The sequence below is a fragment of the Trichoderma evansii genome (genome assembly GCF_050947405.1).
Source record: "Trichoderma evansii strain SZMC 28006 chromosome Unknown GGI43scaffold_3, whole genome shotgun sequence".
NCBI lineage: Eukaryota > Fungi > Ascomycota > Sordariomycetes > Hypocreales > Hypocreaceae > Trichoderma > Trichoderma evansii.
In genome coordinates, this window is record NW_028145203.1 from 593,899 (window position 1) to 610,097 (window position 16,199).

Here is a 16,199-nt window from a genome sequence, read left to right on the forward strand (position 1 = left end):
ATGCCGGAAAGGATTCATCTCGTAGCTAAGCTTGTATCATATAGCTTTGGGTTTTCGTACCGTAGATAGCTCAACTCTGCTTATACATCATTACACAGAGCTATATAGAATAAAGAAGCTAGAGATCCAGCTCCAGCTTCGATATCCAAGACATTGGCCATATTAGCGACGTGTGTAACAACACCATAGTCTTTTCTTCCCCATCAAGCTTCATAAATCTTCAAACGCACTCATGGCGCCCCTCAACGTCAATTTCGCCTGTGCGCTCTACGACCGCATAGTGCCCTTGGCCACCGGCGAAGTGCCCACGCCCGGTCTCAACGTCAACTTCATCGAAGTCCAGCACCCGCGCGACATCTTTGATCGCATGGTCGCCAACAAGGAATTCGACGTATCAGAGCTGTCAGCTTCCGAATACATCACCCGCCATGTCGCCGGCGACCGCAGCTTCGTCGCCATCCCCGTCTTCGCATCGCGCGTCTTCCGCCACTCCTTTATCTGCGTCAACACAAACATCATCAAGAAGCCAGAGGATCTCAATGGCAAGCGCATTGGTGTGCAGCTGTACCACATGAGTGCGGCAGTGTATATCCGTGGAGTTCTGAAGCATGAGTACGGGATTGACTTGTCGACGATTGAGTGGGTGCAGGGCAAGATGGAAACGCCTGGGTCGCATGGCCAGCCGTCGGTGCTCCCACTGCTAAAACCGGTTAATATCACGAATAACACGGATCCGACCAAATCACTTTCGGATTTGCTAGAATCGGGCGAGATAGCTGCTACTATTGGCGCTGATATTGCTACATGCCTGAACAAGGTTCCGCATGTACAGAGATTGTTTCCCAATTTCAAGGATGTCGAGAGCGACTACTACAAGCGAACGGGTATATTCCCCATCATGCACCTAGTTGCATTCCGTCGCGAATTTTACGAAGCCAATAAGTTCGTCGCCTCAGCGTTATTCACCGCCCTCGAGGACAGCAAAGAGATTGCACGCAAGCGGATGGAGTCTCTTGGTGCGCTCAGATACATGCTGCCTTGGCTAGGTCGAGACTTGGTAGAAATCCAAGAGACATTTGGAGGAGACTGTTGGCCGTATGGCCTGGAGGAGAATCGAAAGACGCTGGAGGCGGTGGTGCAGTTTCTCTACGAGCAAAACATGATTGAGCGTACGGTGCCTATTGAGGAGTTGTTTGCTCCCGTGAGACGTATCAACTTTCGCATTGGATAAATGAGATGGTGTTGATGGAGTTAACGAAGCTGTTTTTATGATAGATCAAGCGCGAATCTCAATCTTGAGTTTGCGATGCGTGTTGCGGTCGTTTACAAAGTATCTAGACTGGGCTATATAATATCCAACATGACTTACTTCATAACACCTCATAAACGGTAATTCTCGTTCAAAGTGAAAATCTTCTACCCCAAAATCTCAGAATCCTACAAGCTTCTCACCCCACAGAAGCTCTAATGCCAGTGTCAGCCTCCAACTTGCTCTGCCCGGATCTCCATTCCGCACAACAAACTTTATTCCTTCACTCTTCAGACTAGACACCATACCTGCACCCCGCAATCTTGTCTCCAAAACCCTGAGGGGCCCCGGATCCCAAATGGACATAGCCTGAAGAACAAAGTACTCCCGTACCTCCAAAACCGTATTCCCGAAAACTTCGTCGTCATGAATTAGTTTCCGTCGGAGAGTCTATCCGGTTTTTTTTAACTAGCAATAAAACTTCTTGGCAGACTCAATTGATCCTAACCTTAGTTACCCCAGAAAAAAAAAACAGTCAATAGACTCAAAGCCATCTGTCACAGCTCAACGAACACACCAAAGCCATTAGATCGCACGTGGCTCCCCTCCCTCCTCCGTTGCCAGAAAAAGCTCTCGGATGGCACATCCCATCGATTTTCTGCGAATCTAGCCCCAGCTTTTTCTTCTTAGGCTATTTTCCAGAGCAATCTATCCAGCGATAGAGGTTCAAGATAGAATTTGCTACCCCGGAATCCCAAAGTCCCCGCGGGCGGGGGCATTAAACACCGGACTTATAATAAACGCCTCTCCCCTGTTCACAGCCATCCCGCTTCCGATTAAACGCGATGGGCGTGAAGCAGCTTCACCGTTTGTTGTTGGTCGATATTTCTTTATAACCTCAATTTCCAACCGTCTCTTTTTTTTCTCATCTTCTTCTCTTACCTCCTCACCTCGGCGCTTACCTCTGGTTCACTTCTCATCTTCCGAAGATATACATAATACAGCTTCTGCAATATTATATTGTCTCTCTTCATGGACCCCGAAGCCAAGCCCAGTGGCTTGATAAAGCCCGCGGTGCCCAATGCTGCCCACGTGGAAGAGAGCGGATCTCCATTTGAGACGAGCAGCAAGGATAGCAAAGATCCTGTCTCGGATCTGAAGCTCGATTCCCATGGTCTACCTCTGGTGCCGCAGCCCAGCGACCACAAGGATGATCCGTTGGTATGTTGTATCCATATAATATCTTATTATACATTGGCTTCGACAATGACATGCTAATATAGCTTCTTTCGCTGTGCAGAATTGGCCGTATTGGTACAAGTGCTTTGTCCTTGGTCTGCTCTGTTTGCTGGCGTTTATCGTGCAGTGTAAGCATATCCCACTCAGCTCGGACTCGAAACTCGAAACTTATCAAGCATTCTCAAACATCTAGTCGGCGCCGGTATGGTTCCAGCTGCATTTGGCCCCATTGCTCTGAGCTATGGAGTATCGCATCAGGCGGCCAGTTATCTCACGACAACGTACACGCTTTTCGGAGGTGTCACGCCGTTGGTGGTTACTCCCTTTGTCAACCTGTACGGCAGACGCCCAGCGTATCTGGTATGCGATAAACCCCTTTTCCGATTGCTCATCGACGTTTCTAACTTAGCGTCTTGGAATAGGTCTTTACTGTTATTGCCATGGGTGCCAACATCGGTTCAGCATATGCGCCATCGTACGGAACACAGATCCTTACTCGATGTATTGTCGGTATCGGTGCTAGTGTTGCTTTGGCTATCGGTGGTGCCACGGTAAGCTCACTTCTGTTTTACCTATACCATCGATGTTAGTATAGATGGAAACTAATAGCTTGTGTGTGTACCAGATCACCGACATGTTCTTCCAGGGAGAGCGTGGAAAGTATATCGGTTTCTACGCACTTGCTCTTACCAACGGTGTAAGTCTCGTCCTCAATCAATACCCCTGGCTTCATGTGCAAGCCATTATAATAAAAACTCTAGAGCTGACTCGGGAGCCAAAAAGCCACACTTTGGTCCCATCGCCGGTGGTTTCATTGCCCAGAACCAGGGATGGCGCTGGATCTTCAAGTGGAACGCCATCATGTTTGGCATCGTCTTAGGCGCCTTTATAATATTGTTCCCCGAGACGCTCTTCTCACGAACCGACTTTAGCACTCTCGAGAACCGCACCTACTGGCAGCGCCTGGCTTTCCGCGGCAAAGTCATCAACCGCCCGCTTCGTCGATCCGATTTCCTGCACAATTTCAAGATGCTCAAGTACGTCGCCGTGGTGGTGCCGTGCATCTATTACATGACGGCGAACACGTACGGCTCCATCGTCTTCGTTTTGACGGCCTCGAGTATCTCGGAGAAGCTGTATCATTTCGACACTGAACAGAACGGTCTGCTGCTTGGTATTCCGTTGACTCTTGGTTGCTTGATTGGCGAATCTTGCACGGGTTGGATTTCCGACTGGCTGATTAACCGATATGCCCGTCGTCACGATGGCTACCGCAAGCCAGAGGCACGTCTACACCTGGCCCCTCTCTGCTTGTTCTTGCCTGCCGGCCTCATTATCCACGGCGTATCGGTATCCAATAACGCCCCCTGGATTGCTCTGGCCGTCGGCATGACCGTGGCATCTATCGGTGTGCAGGCCGGTACCACTCTCACTTATTCGTACATTTCCGATTGCTATAAGCCACAATCTGCCGAGGTCTCAACCATTATCAACTTGTTCCGCCAAACGTTTGCCTTTACTATTGGATTCTATGCGCTGCCGTTTGGTCAGAGCGCTGGTTTTGATGTTGCATGGGGCGTGTTTGCCGTAATCAACTTTTGCGCATGGTGTCCATTGCTGTTGTTGATCTGGAGGGGGCAGGAGATTCGCCAGGCTCAGGGCGTGCCCAAGATGCACCAAGATTTGTAGTTGATGTTGTGTGCAATGAGTTGGGTATACAGATAATTTTACATATACTATCACGTATGTATGTGCCTGCGGGCAAGCTTAATATAACGATACACGCTGTGTTGTATCCTATAATATCTTTTTGGATCATATCATAAATCATACCATGGATGAACAAATCGTACCACACATCGAACCATTGCCCTTGTTACCTCCTCCATCTACATAGTGAAAGATGTGTACCTCTGTTAGCTATTAGACCAAGTCCTTAAACCCGCGATATGTCCAATTCGACCCTGGTGGTCAGACGAAGCTCCAGTGAGCTCTCTAGCAGCAACAAGTGGAATGTCACCGCAACTAGCGTCAAAACTGGAAGTTTTGTTATCTCCCCGAAGAACTTCATCTTGAGACCTGCATGATGGCATATTCCCGAGCCAATAACGTGCCGCCATCTTCTCCCCCGCACCGGATAGCAACTCCGACACGGTTCCCGTATAAGTCGAGGCGCCCCACATCTCCGGAACCGGTAGCCCATATCCCGCCTCAGCTTTCTTTCCAATATCCAGCTATGGAGAAAAATAGCCGCGTAAATCGAAATTGTAAACAAATTCTAAGACTCCAAAACTATCTCTGGTTACCCGTTTGCCGCCATTTCCGAAATTCTGGGTCAGGTCGAACGATGATAACGAGACCCGGGAAGATGGACCTGCTTAGGATCTGACCCTCTTTCTCGGAACTCATCTCCTTTCCCATTTTTATCCCCCTTGTCGGATCGCCCTGCTTCTTTCCTTCTTTCTGCAGCAATTTAGAGCTCTTTTCCAGTACTATATAGACGAGGCAGATCTCGCGCTTTCCTACTTCCATCTTTTCTTGGCATATACTATCCTTCTTTCACCACTTAGACAGAAAGATTAAAGAAAGAACAGCAACATGGCCATCGGAAGTAGACCTGTGGCATCTCCAGACACCTTTTCAGTCGCCATTCTTGGCGGTGGAATTGGTGGTCTGGCTATGGCCCTGTCCCTAGCTACACATGTGCCTTCTCTCAGGAACATCACCGTCTACGAGCAAGCACCGGCATACAAAGAAATCGGAGCTGGTATCGGCATCGGCGTCAACGCAAGCCGCATCCTCAAGCGCTATGGCGTGTATGATGCCGCCAATGCCATCTCGGGCGATCGCAACGGTATCCACCGAAGCTTAAGGCGATGGGACAACGGTGATGAGATTGTGTCTGTCAGCGCCATGGACGAGGAGTCGGCCAACGGTGGCGTGCGCCAGCTGAGTGTTCATCGTGCTGAGTTCCTTCAAGTTCTGTATGAGCATATCAAAAATACGAGTTGCGCAAAGTTGGAGACAGACAAGAAAGCTGTTGAGATTGTCGAGGACCAAAAGGGCGGCAAGGCCGTTATCCATTTCGCAGACGATACTCACGTCGCAGCTGACCTTGTCATTGCGTGCGATGGCATCCACTCCAACGTACGACGACAGTTTTCCAAGGGCAATGACTTGATGCCACGATACTCTGGCCGTGTTTGCTACCGTGGTCTTCTCCCCATGTCCGCAGTTGAAGAAGATTGGCCATATGACTCCTTTGCTGTCTCGTGGCTCGGCCCCAGCAGACACTTCCTCGTCTTCCCCATCTCTCAGAACAAGACACTCAATGTCGTCGCCTTTGTGTCAAAATCCGAGGCCGAGCTTGGCGCTCTGAAAGAGAGTTGGTCGAGTACCGCGCCTCGTTCTGAGGTTGAGGCAGAGTTTTCGGGCTGGGATGAGACTGTCCAAAAGGTGGTTCGCGCCATGGAGCCATGGCCTGGCAAGTGGAAGCTCAATGACCGCGAGCTACTCGACCAATGGGTCTATCTAGGAGGAAAGGTTGTCCTTGGCGGCGACGCTGCTCACGCTATGCTGCCTCATCAGGGTAAGTCTGCGTTCCAATGTTTTATAGAATAGAATAAGTGAAGTATACTAATCCCCACGTTCTACAGGTTCCGGTGCCGGCCACGCAATCGAAGACTCATTCGTCATGGGCCAAGCCATCAAGGCCTACTTCGAAAATCCTTCTGTCGGCCTGGAAACATACATGAAGCTCTACCAAGAAACAAGGCTGCCACGCGCACAGAGGGCTCAGCTGACATCCCGTCAAGCAGGCGATGTGTACGAGATGCAAGGCCCCGAGTTTGCCGGTTTGGTATTTGAGCAGCGTTTGCAGGTCATTCATGACAAATTCAAGGACCGGATGACGTGGGTTTGGGGTCATGATCTGGAGGCGGATTTCAATGCGACTAGGACTCGCCTTGGTCTATAGAGACGGTGTGATAAATTGGACTCGGATTTGGGCTTATGGTTAAAGGGGATTTCTTTTACTGTCTTGCATGCATATGATATCATTTAGGTGTATTGCTGTTACGCATCATTATATTATACTATCATAATAAATAGATCAAATTATCAGCTACTTTTTAAAATTCTTTAAACAAGTGTTATGTAGCTCAATATTATTAAACGTTCCCAGCTTAACAGTTTCAGGTGATTGTTTGTAATTAAGAATCGCAATGAGAAAGCCGACTTTTATCTTAAGAAGAGCCCCGCGGCTTAATTATATGTTCTCAAACCAGGATTTTGCGCTTGTCGCACCTTTAGATTCCTCAAATAAATAACACAGCGCCATAAAAATGAATTCATCACTGTGTCCAAGGATCCAAAAACCCAGATCCCCACCCGCTGCTATCTAACAAAGCGCTCTGTATGACCGCAAACTCATCATCAAATCCAGCCCACATGAAACCATCATCGCCATATTCAACATTTCGGTCGCTGTATTGTTCCTGGTACGCATCTCCGTAGTAGCTTACTTCATTGTTTTCCTGGCTCTGATCTGGCATATTTACCGGCCCTTTGCTGGAGCTTCCGCTAGTTGCTGAGCCCGCTTGGTGCCCTACGCTGCCACTTTGATCGGAATCAGTAGCAGAGCTTGCTGTATGAGCTTGACGGTAACTCGATGCGCCGTCTTCCCTCATAGACAGCTGCTGCTTACCACGCACTGCCAAAAGCGGTGCGTTAGCGGATAGTGTACCAATCGCTTGTAGCCGCGTCTGTAGCTGCTGGAATGAGCGGACATAGCGCGAGGCCAGGGGGTGAATATCGCCACCAACTCGTTGCAGGTGTTCCAGGCCGTGGCCGATGACGTTGTCGATATCTGACGATTGTGGTATTTCGACTTTTGAGCGAGAGTGGGGATCGAGGTGTTGATAAACTAACAGAACGCTCAGAGCAGTGAAAACATCTATCGAATATTAGTCTATATGTGCCGAACGGGGTAGGTGGAATAGACACACAGTGTGAGTTATGCCATGAAGAAGAGAGTAAATTCTTTTGGGTCAGGAGATGAACTTGAGAAATAGCATCATATGCTGCCATGACACATCGCCTAATACACAAATGTGCCAGATCAGCCTGGAAAGGGTCGGGAATACGACGTAGGATATAATAGAGGAGCGTTTGTCGGTGTATAAGGAGTCGGATGTGCAGAAAACTAGAAGTGTAAGTTAGAATTCGTCTTTGAAACAAATATGTAAGGTGTCCATACCGCATAAGTAAGACGTTTCGTTGTCTCTCAAAGTGCCAGCCTGGCACATCTGAGTCGGTGCGAAGGTGCGGAGGTAGCAAATTTTGCCATACAACCAGCTCACCATCTAACTGGATCGACATGGCCAGAAGGTCTGGTAAGTCAACTTTGATGCGAACTCTCGTCTCGCGGCCTGCTGATGACGAGCTGCTGCTACCAGCACCACTACCGCTGCTACTTGGCGTGTTGTCGTATAGAGTATCAAGTACCTTAGCCAATAGGCGGCATTGAGTCACAATATGGTTGAAGAACTCAATCTTGGATGGAATATTGCTGGGTTGAGTATAGTTGGACGCCTCATCTAGGAATTCATCGTCAACTGCAAGTGGAAGACCGACACGGATGGCGGGTATGTCATGAATAGTAGGTGGACGGCCAACTTTGATGCTGACGAGACGGTCAATGACGAAGCAACCCCACCATACACGCTTACGGATCTCCTGCTCGACAATATCGTTTGTGAATTCAGTTGAATCGAGATAAAGACCCAGCTCTTGCGCCGTGCGAATAGCTAGCCCGATGACCGTCCAGCAGTGGTTGAGCTCCAAAGAACCATGCAAGTAATGGCTCATCAGCAATAACGCTTGGACGAGCTCAATCTTGGCTTGCAAGATGCTTGAGAATGCCAGCATTTTTGCCCGTTTAAAGAAGCGAGCGCGGTCTGGTTTCGCTGATGCTGAGTTGCCTGGGCTTCCGTGATAAGGGTGACGAGTTTGCGCATGCTCGCTCCCAAATGCAAACACCATATTCACCAACCCTAGCCAAGCTAAATTGTTGGGTGCTGCCTCCTCGCCACCCACATCCTTGCTAAGCCATAGTCGTGCATACCGTTGGCGAAATGTGCCCTCATGTAGATATGGATTCAGTGGGTGTCGGTGTTTAAAGTACGATGCTACCAAGCGGTCGGCCAGTGAACGCTGAGGCAGTTCGAATAAGTCACTGCTTCCGCTGCCGTCCCCTATTCCTGCTCCAATACCAAGGAGCTCCTCAAATACGACTGTTGAAGGAGACGACTCCGCTAATGACTCGCCACCAATCCCAGATGCCTCTGCGATGCTTCTTCTCGCAGCCACAGCTTTAGGAAGTCTTCCTGTCGATGCTGACGCTTTTCCGGTTGTAGAGCCACTGCCTACGCCTGCTGTAGGAGTTGTAGCAGTCGCTATAGAATTGCCAGCTGTATGGTCAGTATTATTTGGCGATGTCACCTTGGTGATAAAGTCAAAAGCCGAGGATTCTCCAAAGTACTCTCCGGGCAAAGCAGAGTGGCTGCTCTTTGGCCGATCAGAACGATGTTCGCTGCCATTTTGGTGGTAGTGACGTTGTCGCTCTGGTCGTTCCTCCGCTGTTGATGTAGGTGAAGGAGGATTTTCGTGTTGCTGCGATCGTAAACCGTCTCCAGAAGTATGATATGGGGCCGGTCTGGCTGTCCCAAGGGGTGATTCCTTCGAGTATGTGCTTTCATGACTGCTAGCAAGGCGTAGCTTAGCTTCATAGTCTGTTTACATAGAAATATTGGATGATTAATAACTTACGGTGACTGAGGGTTTGGGCCTTGATGACTAGCAGCTATGTGATCTTCCAGCATACGATTCCGTGCTCTCAGATTCTCAATGTATCTAAGTGTAAAGGAGTGAGTAAGACTGCAATAGAAAGGGGTAGCGATGCCGAGAAGCTGCAGAAGAACATTTCAAATGAAGCCAAATTGAACGATTAAAACCAGATATATAAGAGAATGGTGTTATTATCACTCTAACTCTATAAGAGGACTTACTCCTGTGTCACCGAAATCTTGGTGCGCTGAGGGCTGTAGACACACTCCTGGCGCCGCTCCTTACAAGGCCCGCAGGACGGTCTCTCTCCATCGCACCGATTCTTCTTCGTCCGACAGAGATTACAAGCATAGCCAATACGACGGCGTTTAGCTGGTCGTTGCTGTTGCTGCTGTTGCTTCTGTTTCTGCTGAGGCTCGTGAGTAGAAGATGATGATAGGGGCTCTGCGTGGCGCGAGGACGGCTGTGGCTGGTATGGCTGTGGCTGCGGCTGCGTGTATACTTGCGAACCTCGTCCAGTGTCACCAGAGCTGGTGGACATGGATGGAGTGGGAAACGAGGCCGCGGCAAGTGATGCAGCCATTGGGCAATCAGCAGATGACTCTCTCTCCACTCTGGTCTGTATTACACAGTTGCGGTTGTTTGTGAGCGGACAAGCGATCCGGACACTCGATGGGGAAATCGGAGTACGGGATCGAGGCGGTTATAAATGATACAAAAATGGCCACCGGTGCTGGACAGCTCCCCCAGACTCCACTAACGATGCGGGGAAATGCACTACGCTAGGGATAATAGTTGCATCTTCAGCGGTGGCTAGCGCTAAGCCTTGGTTCTAACGGAGCAATTCTAGCACCAGCTGAGCTGTCAATATTACGCCAAGACAAAGCCGTGTCTACCGATTATACAGATCACAGACGCAAGACGTTGAAAGATTATCTATTCGTTACACATTGTTCTTATACAGCGGATGACACTCAACCTCGGCCACCCACAGCGGCCACGGCTTGGCTGCCCCCGCCAACGCCGTCAAGCTCGAGTCGTGGGCCTCTCGCTCGTTGAAGAAGTGCACCCCTTCCATCCCTCCAGAAATCGACGCCGCAGATCTCTGAACACGTGCATTATGGATAGTGTAGATACTCTTGCAGATGACCATTTCCAAGCTGTTAGCCGTGGCAACAAAGCCATGACCACGCATTAACGTCACCGGATACTTGGGCAGTCCTTCGTCATCGGCTGGACCCAGTGCTTTGGCCAGCGATGCTCCCATCTCCGTGCTGCGGACAAGCATATCGTTGCTCGCTTGAGGATTTTCTTTGTATACCGTTGCCGCATCCCATACAGGCACACCGGTGCCTAGGAAGCCGGAGATGTGGAAACAGGCTCGTAAAGGTGTCGATGATATGGAGAAGGGGATCACTTCGAGTGAATGCGAGTGCACGACAGCTTGGACGTTCGGATATGCTTTATATACTTCTGAATGAATATAACGTTCTGAGAAGCCTAAATATGATGTCTAGTCAGCTGAAAGTCTATTGGCAGATAGCAAATGGCGATGATAGAGGACGCAAACCTTTCGGTGCATCCTTCTTGAGAGCTTCGCCGCTCTCAACGTCGTAGAGTACCATGTCTTGTGCAGATGATACCAGCGCCGGTGCCATATACCGTGACATCATGAACACTGACTCGCTAAGGCGAATCGAAATATGGCCGTACGCGTCCACGACATTGTAACAGTGCAAGATATGGCATCCGTGAACATATTTGCGTATGAGTTCATCATCAGGTAAGCCAATGGCCCTTGAATCGTTGTCCACAGCCATATTTTCAGATGGCGCTCTATCACACAAACTGTCTCCTCGTATAACACGCAGGCTCAGCTATGTGCGGTTACTAAATGCAGCAATAAATAAGCAAAGAGCACCTTTATGGGCAGACGATGATTCTAGATGCTTTGATAATCGAAAATATACTCGGGAATTAAGAAACGGATTGACGACAGCCACATCTTGTCGAAGAGAATGTTGAATTCGACCGAAAGCATAATGCTATAATACCTACTACTACGGCTGCCACTACTAGCTTCATACTTGTACAATACGCCAAGACGCCAAGCCCGGGGAGATAAAAGGCGACTCCATATATCCCGGAGGCGAGTTCCGGGCGACCATCCGAAGTGGAGCCTTGTTGGGGTTGAGACCCCACATTAAAGGAATGGCATGTAAAGCAGCAAGAAGTAAAAAGGACCATTCAAATGAACAATCCTAATGGAGTTCTCCAGATTGGAATGTGGATTTAGTTTAGTTCCACTCCACCAAGTGGTCTTCCTTGTAGCCTTGTGGCCCTGCAGCTCGCATTCTTCCCAAACTGGTTCCTCTGTTCCCTAACCCTATCATCTAGCTTACATCTTCAAAAAGAAAAGCTTTCTCATTAGAATAGCGAATGATTAGTAGCATAAACTTCTTCCTGTTAGAATAATAGTTGCTTTATTTAATAAATAATTTTGATAATTCGGTATATAGAGTTAAGTGAATGACATTGTTTGTTATATTGTTTAATGAATGGGTTTAAATCCACTGGTCACTACTTTGAAACCAGTTGCACTTGCTCCCCTGCCACATAAGATCAATCTTATCCCTTGGAAGCTTTTTTTTTTTTTTTCCCCTTTATGGCAAATCACAGAAATCGCCTATTGGCCCATCCTTATTCTCGCTAATACATCCCCACGTGTTTAGATGACCGTCCTGTATAATAGCTGCACTGGCAAGTCCCTCGCAAATGAAAGGCTTTTGAGTCTTCGGGTCAATCTTTGCCAACTGTGCCAACTCTTTCCCTATAGTTTCCACAAAATTCTTGATTGGGCCTTTGCCCTTGACGCCCAGACACCAAAGATTTGGGTCGCCTGGGTTGAGTGTCGGGATGTACTTCATATACGAAGTAGGCGTTGCCTTCTCGAGTCTCTTGAGAATTTTCGTACCTTTTTGGGGTTTCGGGCACATATGGATATGAAACTGCTCCATAGTTCTCGACCGAACAGAATTCAACGCCAGAGCTTGCTTTGTAGGGTCATACTTCTCTTGAGCGAAGTCGAATGCCCCTCCATATCTTCCCGAATTATGGGCCATTTCTAAAATTCCAGGAAGCAGGTCTGTAGTGGTTACGAGAGGATCGTTACCCTCGGGTAGCACTATCCATGACATCCCGCCGCCTTTTTTTATTTGAGTGGAGGTTTGACAGCTCGGGTTTCCTTTAAGGCAGAGTTGAAGCTCGTTGCAAAGGGTATGATACCATATGCCACATCCTTTGGTGTTCCAGTCCTTGTCGGTGCATCCGACGTAGCATTTCTCTGACAATCCGCCATGAGTGCACTTTTTTTTTATTTCCAAACCACAGGTAAAACAACCCTGAACAGGGGTGCATTGATCGACGTGTGGCCGACAGTCGCAGTGAGTCTGGGCCACATTCTTGTCGCGAATATCATCCAAGGTACAGAAGGCGCCCTGTGCAATAGAAGACAAGGTAGGAAGGACGATTAAGAGGAATCTAATGAACTGAATCATAGTGGTATGTTACTCGATGAGAACATGTAGTAGAAGAATACTATTAGATTCAATTTAAATTGAACAGAATGGATTAGAAGCAGTTACAACCACGCAGTCGTTTTCTGGCTCTCTTTTCATTTAATTTATACCTACAAGAAATCTAGATTTTTAGCTCGAATAGTTCAAATTGATTGTGCCGATCGGAGGAATGCTTGGATTAGACTTTTCCGGAATCTCCGTTGTCTTGTGGCCATGAATTCAATTTTCCTAGTCTTTCCCACATTAAATTCTAATGTTCATATCAATGTGTGCCATGGCGCAGCCAGCCAGCCCAGAATCAGCCTCGCCCTCATCTTCTTCTCTCACAGCTCATTGAAGGCCGCGCTCTAAAACCATTGGGGTTATTAGCATGAATTCTAGTTAAGAGTATACCGGCTGAGAGATCAGGCAAGTCAGACACATACCCATGGTATAGTTGTAATATTAGAAATGACCATATTCATATAAAACCACAAATTATTAATTATAGTCAAACATGAAAATCTGTGTGCGTGAGGCGTGATGTACGTATGCTTAATGGAGTGGCGTGTATAATTTGCAGGCTAGTGCGTCGCTTCTCCAGCGCCATTGACTTAAGCTTCAATCGTTTTCAGAAACAATCAGCGCTATCCAAACGCGGACTCCTGTAGAAAGTGAGTTAATTCTCCTCTAGGATTGGAATTACTTTAAAACTGAATTTGACGCCCGATATTCCTCGGCGTCAATCATCTGTCAACGCCGCCAATCGCCATTCTGTGGCTGCGGAAGCTGAGAGAGCGTGGAGGCTGTACATGAAAAACGCATAATGATCTAGACTTGAACTGCCAAACGTCGATTCTATATTGAAACCTTATTGGGCAACTCTGGCTAGTTAGGCCAATCAAAGGCTGAGCATACATTCGGCGCTATGCTGTACATGTAATCATCCTCTTGCCTAACTATCTACTACGCAGCCGATTGGAACCAACATCCTTTGCTTTAATTTCAGCTATAAAAGTTCTGTAGTGCATAATAGCTTATAAACGTACAGCATCTGCGTAACTAGTGGCAAAGGTACTTTGACGTGGAATTACCTCATACCTGTAGGGCACAAGAGTGGAGCAGTACAACAGGTGTTTTCTGCCATCATAAACTCCTATCAAAATATTGCCGCAGCCTTTGTATGGATGCCAGTGCTACAACTTGCATACTGTACTTGCTATCATGCATAACTCCGCTTTATATAAGCATTCGGCAGTTACCAGCGGCCTACAGTATCGTGAGTCTCAGCTCCGGTTTGAAGAATTACCCCTCTTGCTTTTGCGAGCTGCATAACGTCTATGCCGCCTTCGTAGCGCTTATTGGCAGAACTCAAACTGCTGCATCGAATGTCCTACCATTCTAAATTGAAGCTTGACAGTATAGTCATCAATGATAAATTTCATACCCCGCAAAAGATTGCGTATCGCAACGGCATGCATACAAACAATGACTTAGGCTAAATTTTGTGACTGGTCGTAAATCGGCATCGCTGGTCGTAAGTCGGCATCACGATTCTCTATATAATAAGCATCATTCCTCGCTTCTTGCCAGTGGAATTATTATTTCTACATTCTAGAACTGTAGTCTCTTCCTTGCTCCTAATTACATAAAAATCCATCTCTTTCTACCCTATCTCCAAGTACCAAAGAAACAATGTCTGGCCGTCTTGCTACATATGACGCAAGTATCATGACCCCTCTTCAAGAGTGCATTCAAACTAACATGCTCCAAAGACTGCCAACGAGGGCCTTCTGCCCACGTACGGCAAGCTTCTTTTCGAGGCCAAGACAGCCAAGGCTGTGACTTTTGAGCAGCTTGCTCAGCTTACTGGCCGCACAGAGGTCGCAATTGCTGCGCTCTTCTATGGACAGACAACCGCTACGCCCGAGGACGTTGACAAGCTTAGCACTGCCCTCGATATCCCCCGCGAAGTCCTAGCGCAGCAGCTGTTGGGCTTCCCCAACCGTGGTCAGGCAGGACCTATGCCACCCAAAGAGCCCCTCATTTACCGCCTTTATGAGATTGTTCAAAACTACGGCTATGCCTTCAAGGCGGTCCTCAATGAGAAGTTCGGCGACGGTATTATGAGTGGAGTGAACTTCACTACCAAGGTTGAGGCAGAGATTGATGAGACCGGTGCCAAGTGGGCTGTTATCACGCTAAGAGGCAAATGGTAAGTTGAACGCTCGCGTATTTTAGAGACTCTGCTAACGTGTTCTAGGCTCGACTTCGCTCGCTTCTAAATTAATGACCATACTTATATAATTATCATTGCTCCTGTAAATTAGTGAATAGCTTAGGCGGATCTATAATTTCTTTAAATAAAAAAATGAAGAGACAAAGCGGTTACAGTCACTACTTGGGCATCCTATTCTCTTGTGAAATTGAAATACTTGAATTGTAGATACGTTGTTACAAGATTGTCCAGTCACATTCCAAGCCATTCCCCCAAGGCTATGTCTTCAAATTTTGTTTATTAATTACAATCATGAAATTGAAAATAAGGCAGCTTTCAATGCACTAGAACAATTCCTTGTAGGCTGCCGCAAGCACTGACGTAGACAAATACTCTATACCGCCGGGGCTGCATTTAGACGCCAAACCCCGAAGACCTTGATTCATTATTTTCCAAGGAGGAGGCGGCTATGTAAATACGGCAAAGCTATCGAACCACATACAGCTTCGCTTTTAACTTGAAGAGCTGCCGCCCTGCTTTGATATTCGGCGAGTCCGCATCTCAGCTTCACAGACCCTTGTACAAGCAGCGTCGCTCGCGTGTGAGCTCTTCACAGAGCTGAATAGCTCGTTTCACATGACATCATCCAAGCTTTATCACTTCATTTATGGAATTGGAACATTCGGTAGGCGGTGCCGGTCGGTCGGTATCAGAGATCTAGGATGAACAAAGATGTGGCAGAATATTCGGCGCGATAGATTGGGCTACTATGCCATGCCGTACGCCTCTCAGTCCAATTCAATCAAACGGCTTTTAACACTACAATTGAATTATTTGTGATCCTCAAGAGAACTCAAGCCATATAGTTCTAGGGCGCCGTTGAGAAGTCGGGCCGGCCTACTTCAGCCACCTCTGTTCCAAAGGAGGTAGCACAGCCATAAGGCGTAGACCAACACAATTTGTCTTCAGCCAAAAGACAGCTTGGAGCAAGCTTTCTTTTGGCTCGTTCTTGTACATTACTTAACTGTGGCTAATATTACTCCGCGGCCGTAATTGCGCCTGTGGCGCCAGTCCTTGAATAGACTGAGCC

General features: G+C 47.8%; 7 protein-coding genes across 7 annotated transcripts; 4 read left to right on the top strand and 3 right to left on the bottom strand.

The window, feature by feature from the left end:
• The first annotated feature begins 125 nt into the window (after window positions 1–125).
• GGI43DRAFT_238813 (uncharacterized protein) lies at window positions 126–1,330 on the top strand. The gene has a single exon (XM_083200651.1). It carries the CDS (start codon window positions 233–235, stop codon window positions 1,229–1,231), a length of 999 nt encoding a protein of 332 aa, XP_083063900.1. The 5' UTR covers window positions 126–232; the 3' UTR covers window positions 1,232–1,330.
• Window positions 1,331–1,948: 618 nt separating this feature from the next.
• GGI43DRAFT_238821 (major facilitator superfamily domain-containing protein) lies at window positions 1,949–4,291 on the top strand. The gene is made up of 6 exons (XM_083200652.1): window positions 1,949–2,470; window positions 2,550–2,616; window positions 2,682–2,848; window positions 2,911–3,039; window positions 3,114–3,185; window positions 3,272–4,291. Exons 1-6 carry the CDS (start codon window positions 2,282–2,284, stop codon window positions 4,175–4,177), a joined length of 1,530 nt encoding a protein of 509 aa, XP_083063901.1. The 5' UTR covers window positions 1,949–2,281; the 3' UTR covers window positions 4,178–4,291.
• A 663-nt stretch (window positions 4,292–4,954) lies between these two features.
• On the top strand, window positions 4,955–6,464 carry GGI43DRAFT_431067 (FAD/NAD(P)-binding domain-containing protein; the record flags this gene model as incomplete). The annotated part of the gene is made up of 2 exons (XM_083209369.1): window positions 4,955–6,077; window positions 6,145–6,464. The coding sequence occupies exons 1-2, from the start codon at window positions 5,087–5,089 to the stop codon at window positions 6,462–6,464; spliced, it is 1,311 nt and encodes a 436-aa protein (XP_083063902.1). The 5' UTR covers window positions 4,955–5,086.
• A 179-nt stretch (window positions 6,465–6,643) lies between these two features.
• GGI43DRAFT_395590 (N-terminal binuclear Zn cluster-containing/DNA binding domain-containing protein) lies at window positions 6,644–10,021 on the bottom strand. Its single transcript, XM_083204880.1, has 5 exons — window positions 9,556–10,021; window positions 9,317–9,400; window positions 7,746–9,248; window positions 7,495–7,691; window positions 6,644–7,442 (listed from the first exon to the last, which is right to left on the bottom strand). Exons 1-5 carry the CDS (start codon window positions 9,915–9,917, stop codon window positions 6,841–6,843), a joined length of 2,748 nt encoding a protein of 915 aa, XP_083063903.1. The 5' UTR covers window positions 9,918–10,021; the 3' UTR covers window positions 6,644–6,840.
• Window positions 10,022–10,239: 218 nt separating this feature from the next.
• Window positions 10,240–11,354, bottom strand: GGI43DRAFT_395591 (class II aldolase/adducin family protein). Its single transcript, XM_083204881.1, has 2 exons — window positions 10,905–11,354; window positions 10,240–10,834 (listed from the first exon to the last, which is right to left on the bottom strand). Exons 1-2 carry the CDS (start codon window positions 11,152–11,154, stop codon window positions 10,278–10,280), a joined length of 807 nt encoding a protein of 268 aa, XP_083063904.1. The 5' UTR covers window positions 11,155–11,354; the 3' UTR covers window positions 10,240–10,277.
• Window positions 11,355–11,800: 446 nt separating this feature from the next.
• On the bottom strand, window positions 11,801–12,971 carry GGI43DRAFT_395592 (uncharacterized protein). The gene has a single exon (XM_083204882.1). It carries the CDS (start codon window positions 12,889–12,891, stop codon window positions 11,998–12,000), a length of 894 nt encoding a protein of 297 aa, XP_083063905.1. The 5' UTR covers window positions 12,892–12,971; the 3' UTR covers window positions 11,801–11,997.
• A 1,516-nt stretch (window positions 12,972–14,487) lies between these two features.
• On the top strand, window positions 14,488–15,317 carry GGI43DRAFT_238901 (cyanate lyase C-terminal domain-containing protein). Its single transcript, XM_083200653.1, has 3 exons — window positions 14,488–14,613; window positions 14,667–15,106; window positions 15,155–15,317. Exons 1-3 carry the CDS (start codon window positions 14,587–14,589, stop codon window positions 15,174–15,176), a joined length of 489 nt encoding a protein of 162 aa, XP_083063906.1. The 5' UTR covers window positions 14,488–14,586; the 3' UTR covers window positions 15,177–15,317.
• The last annotated feature ends 882 nt before the right edge of the window (window positions 15,318–16,199 follow it).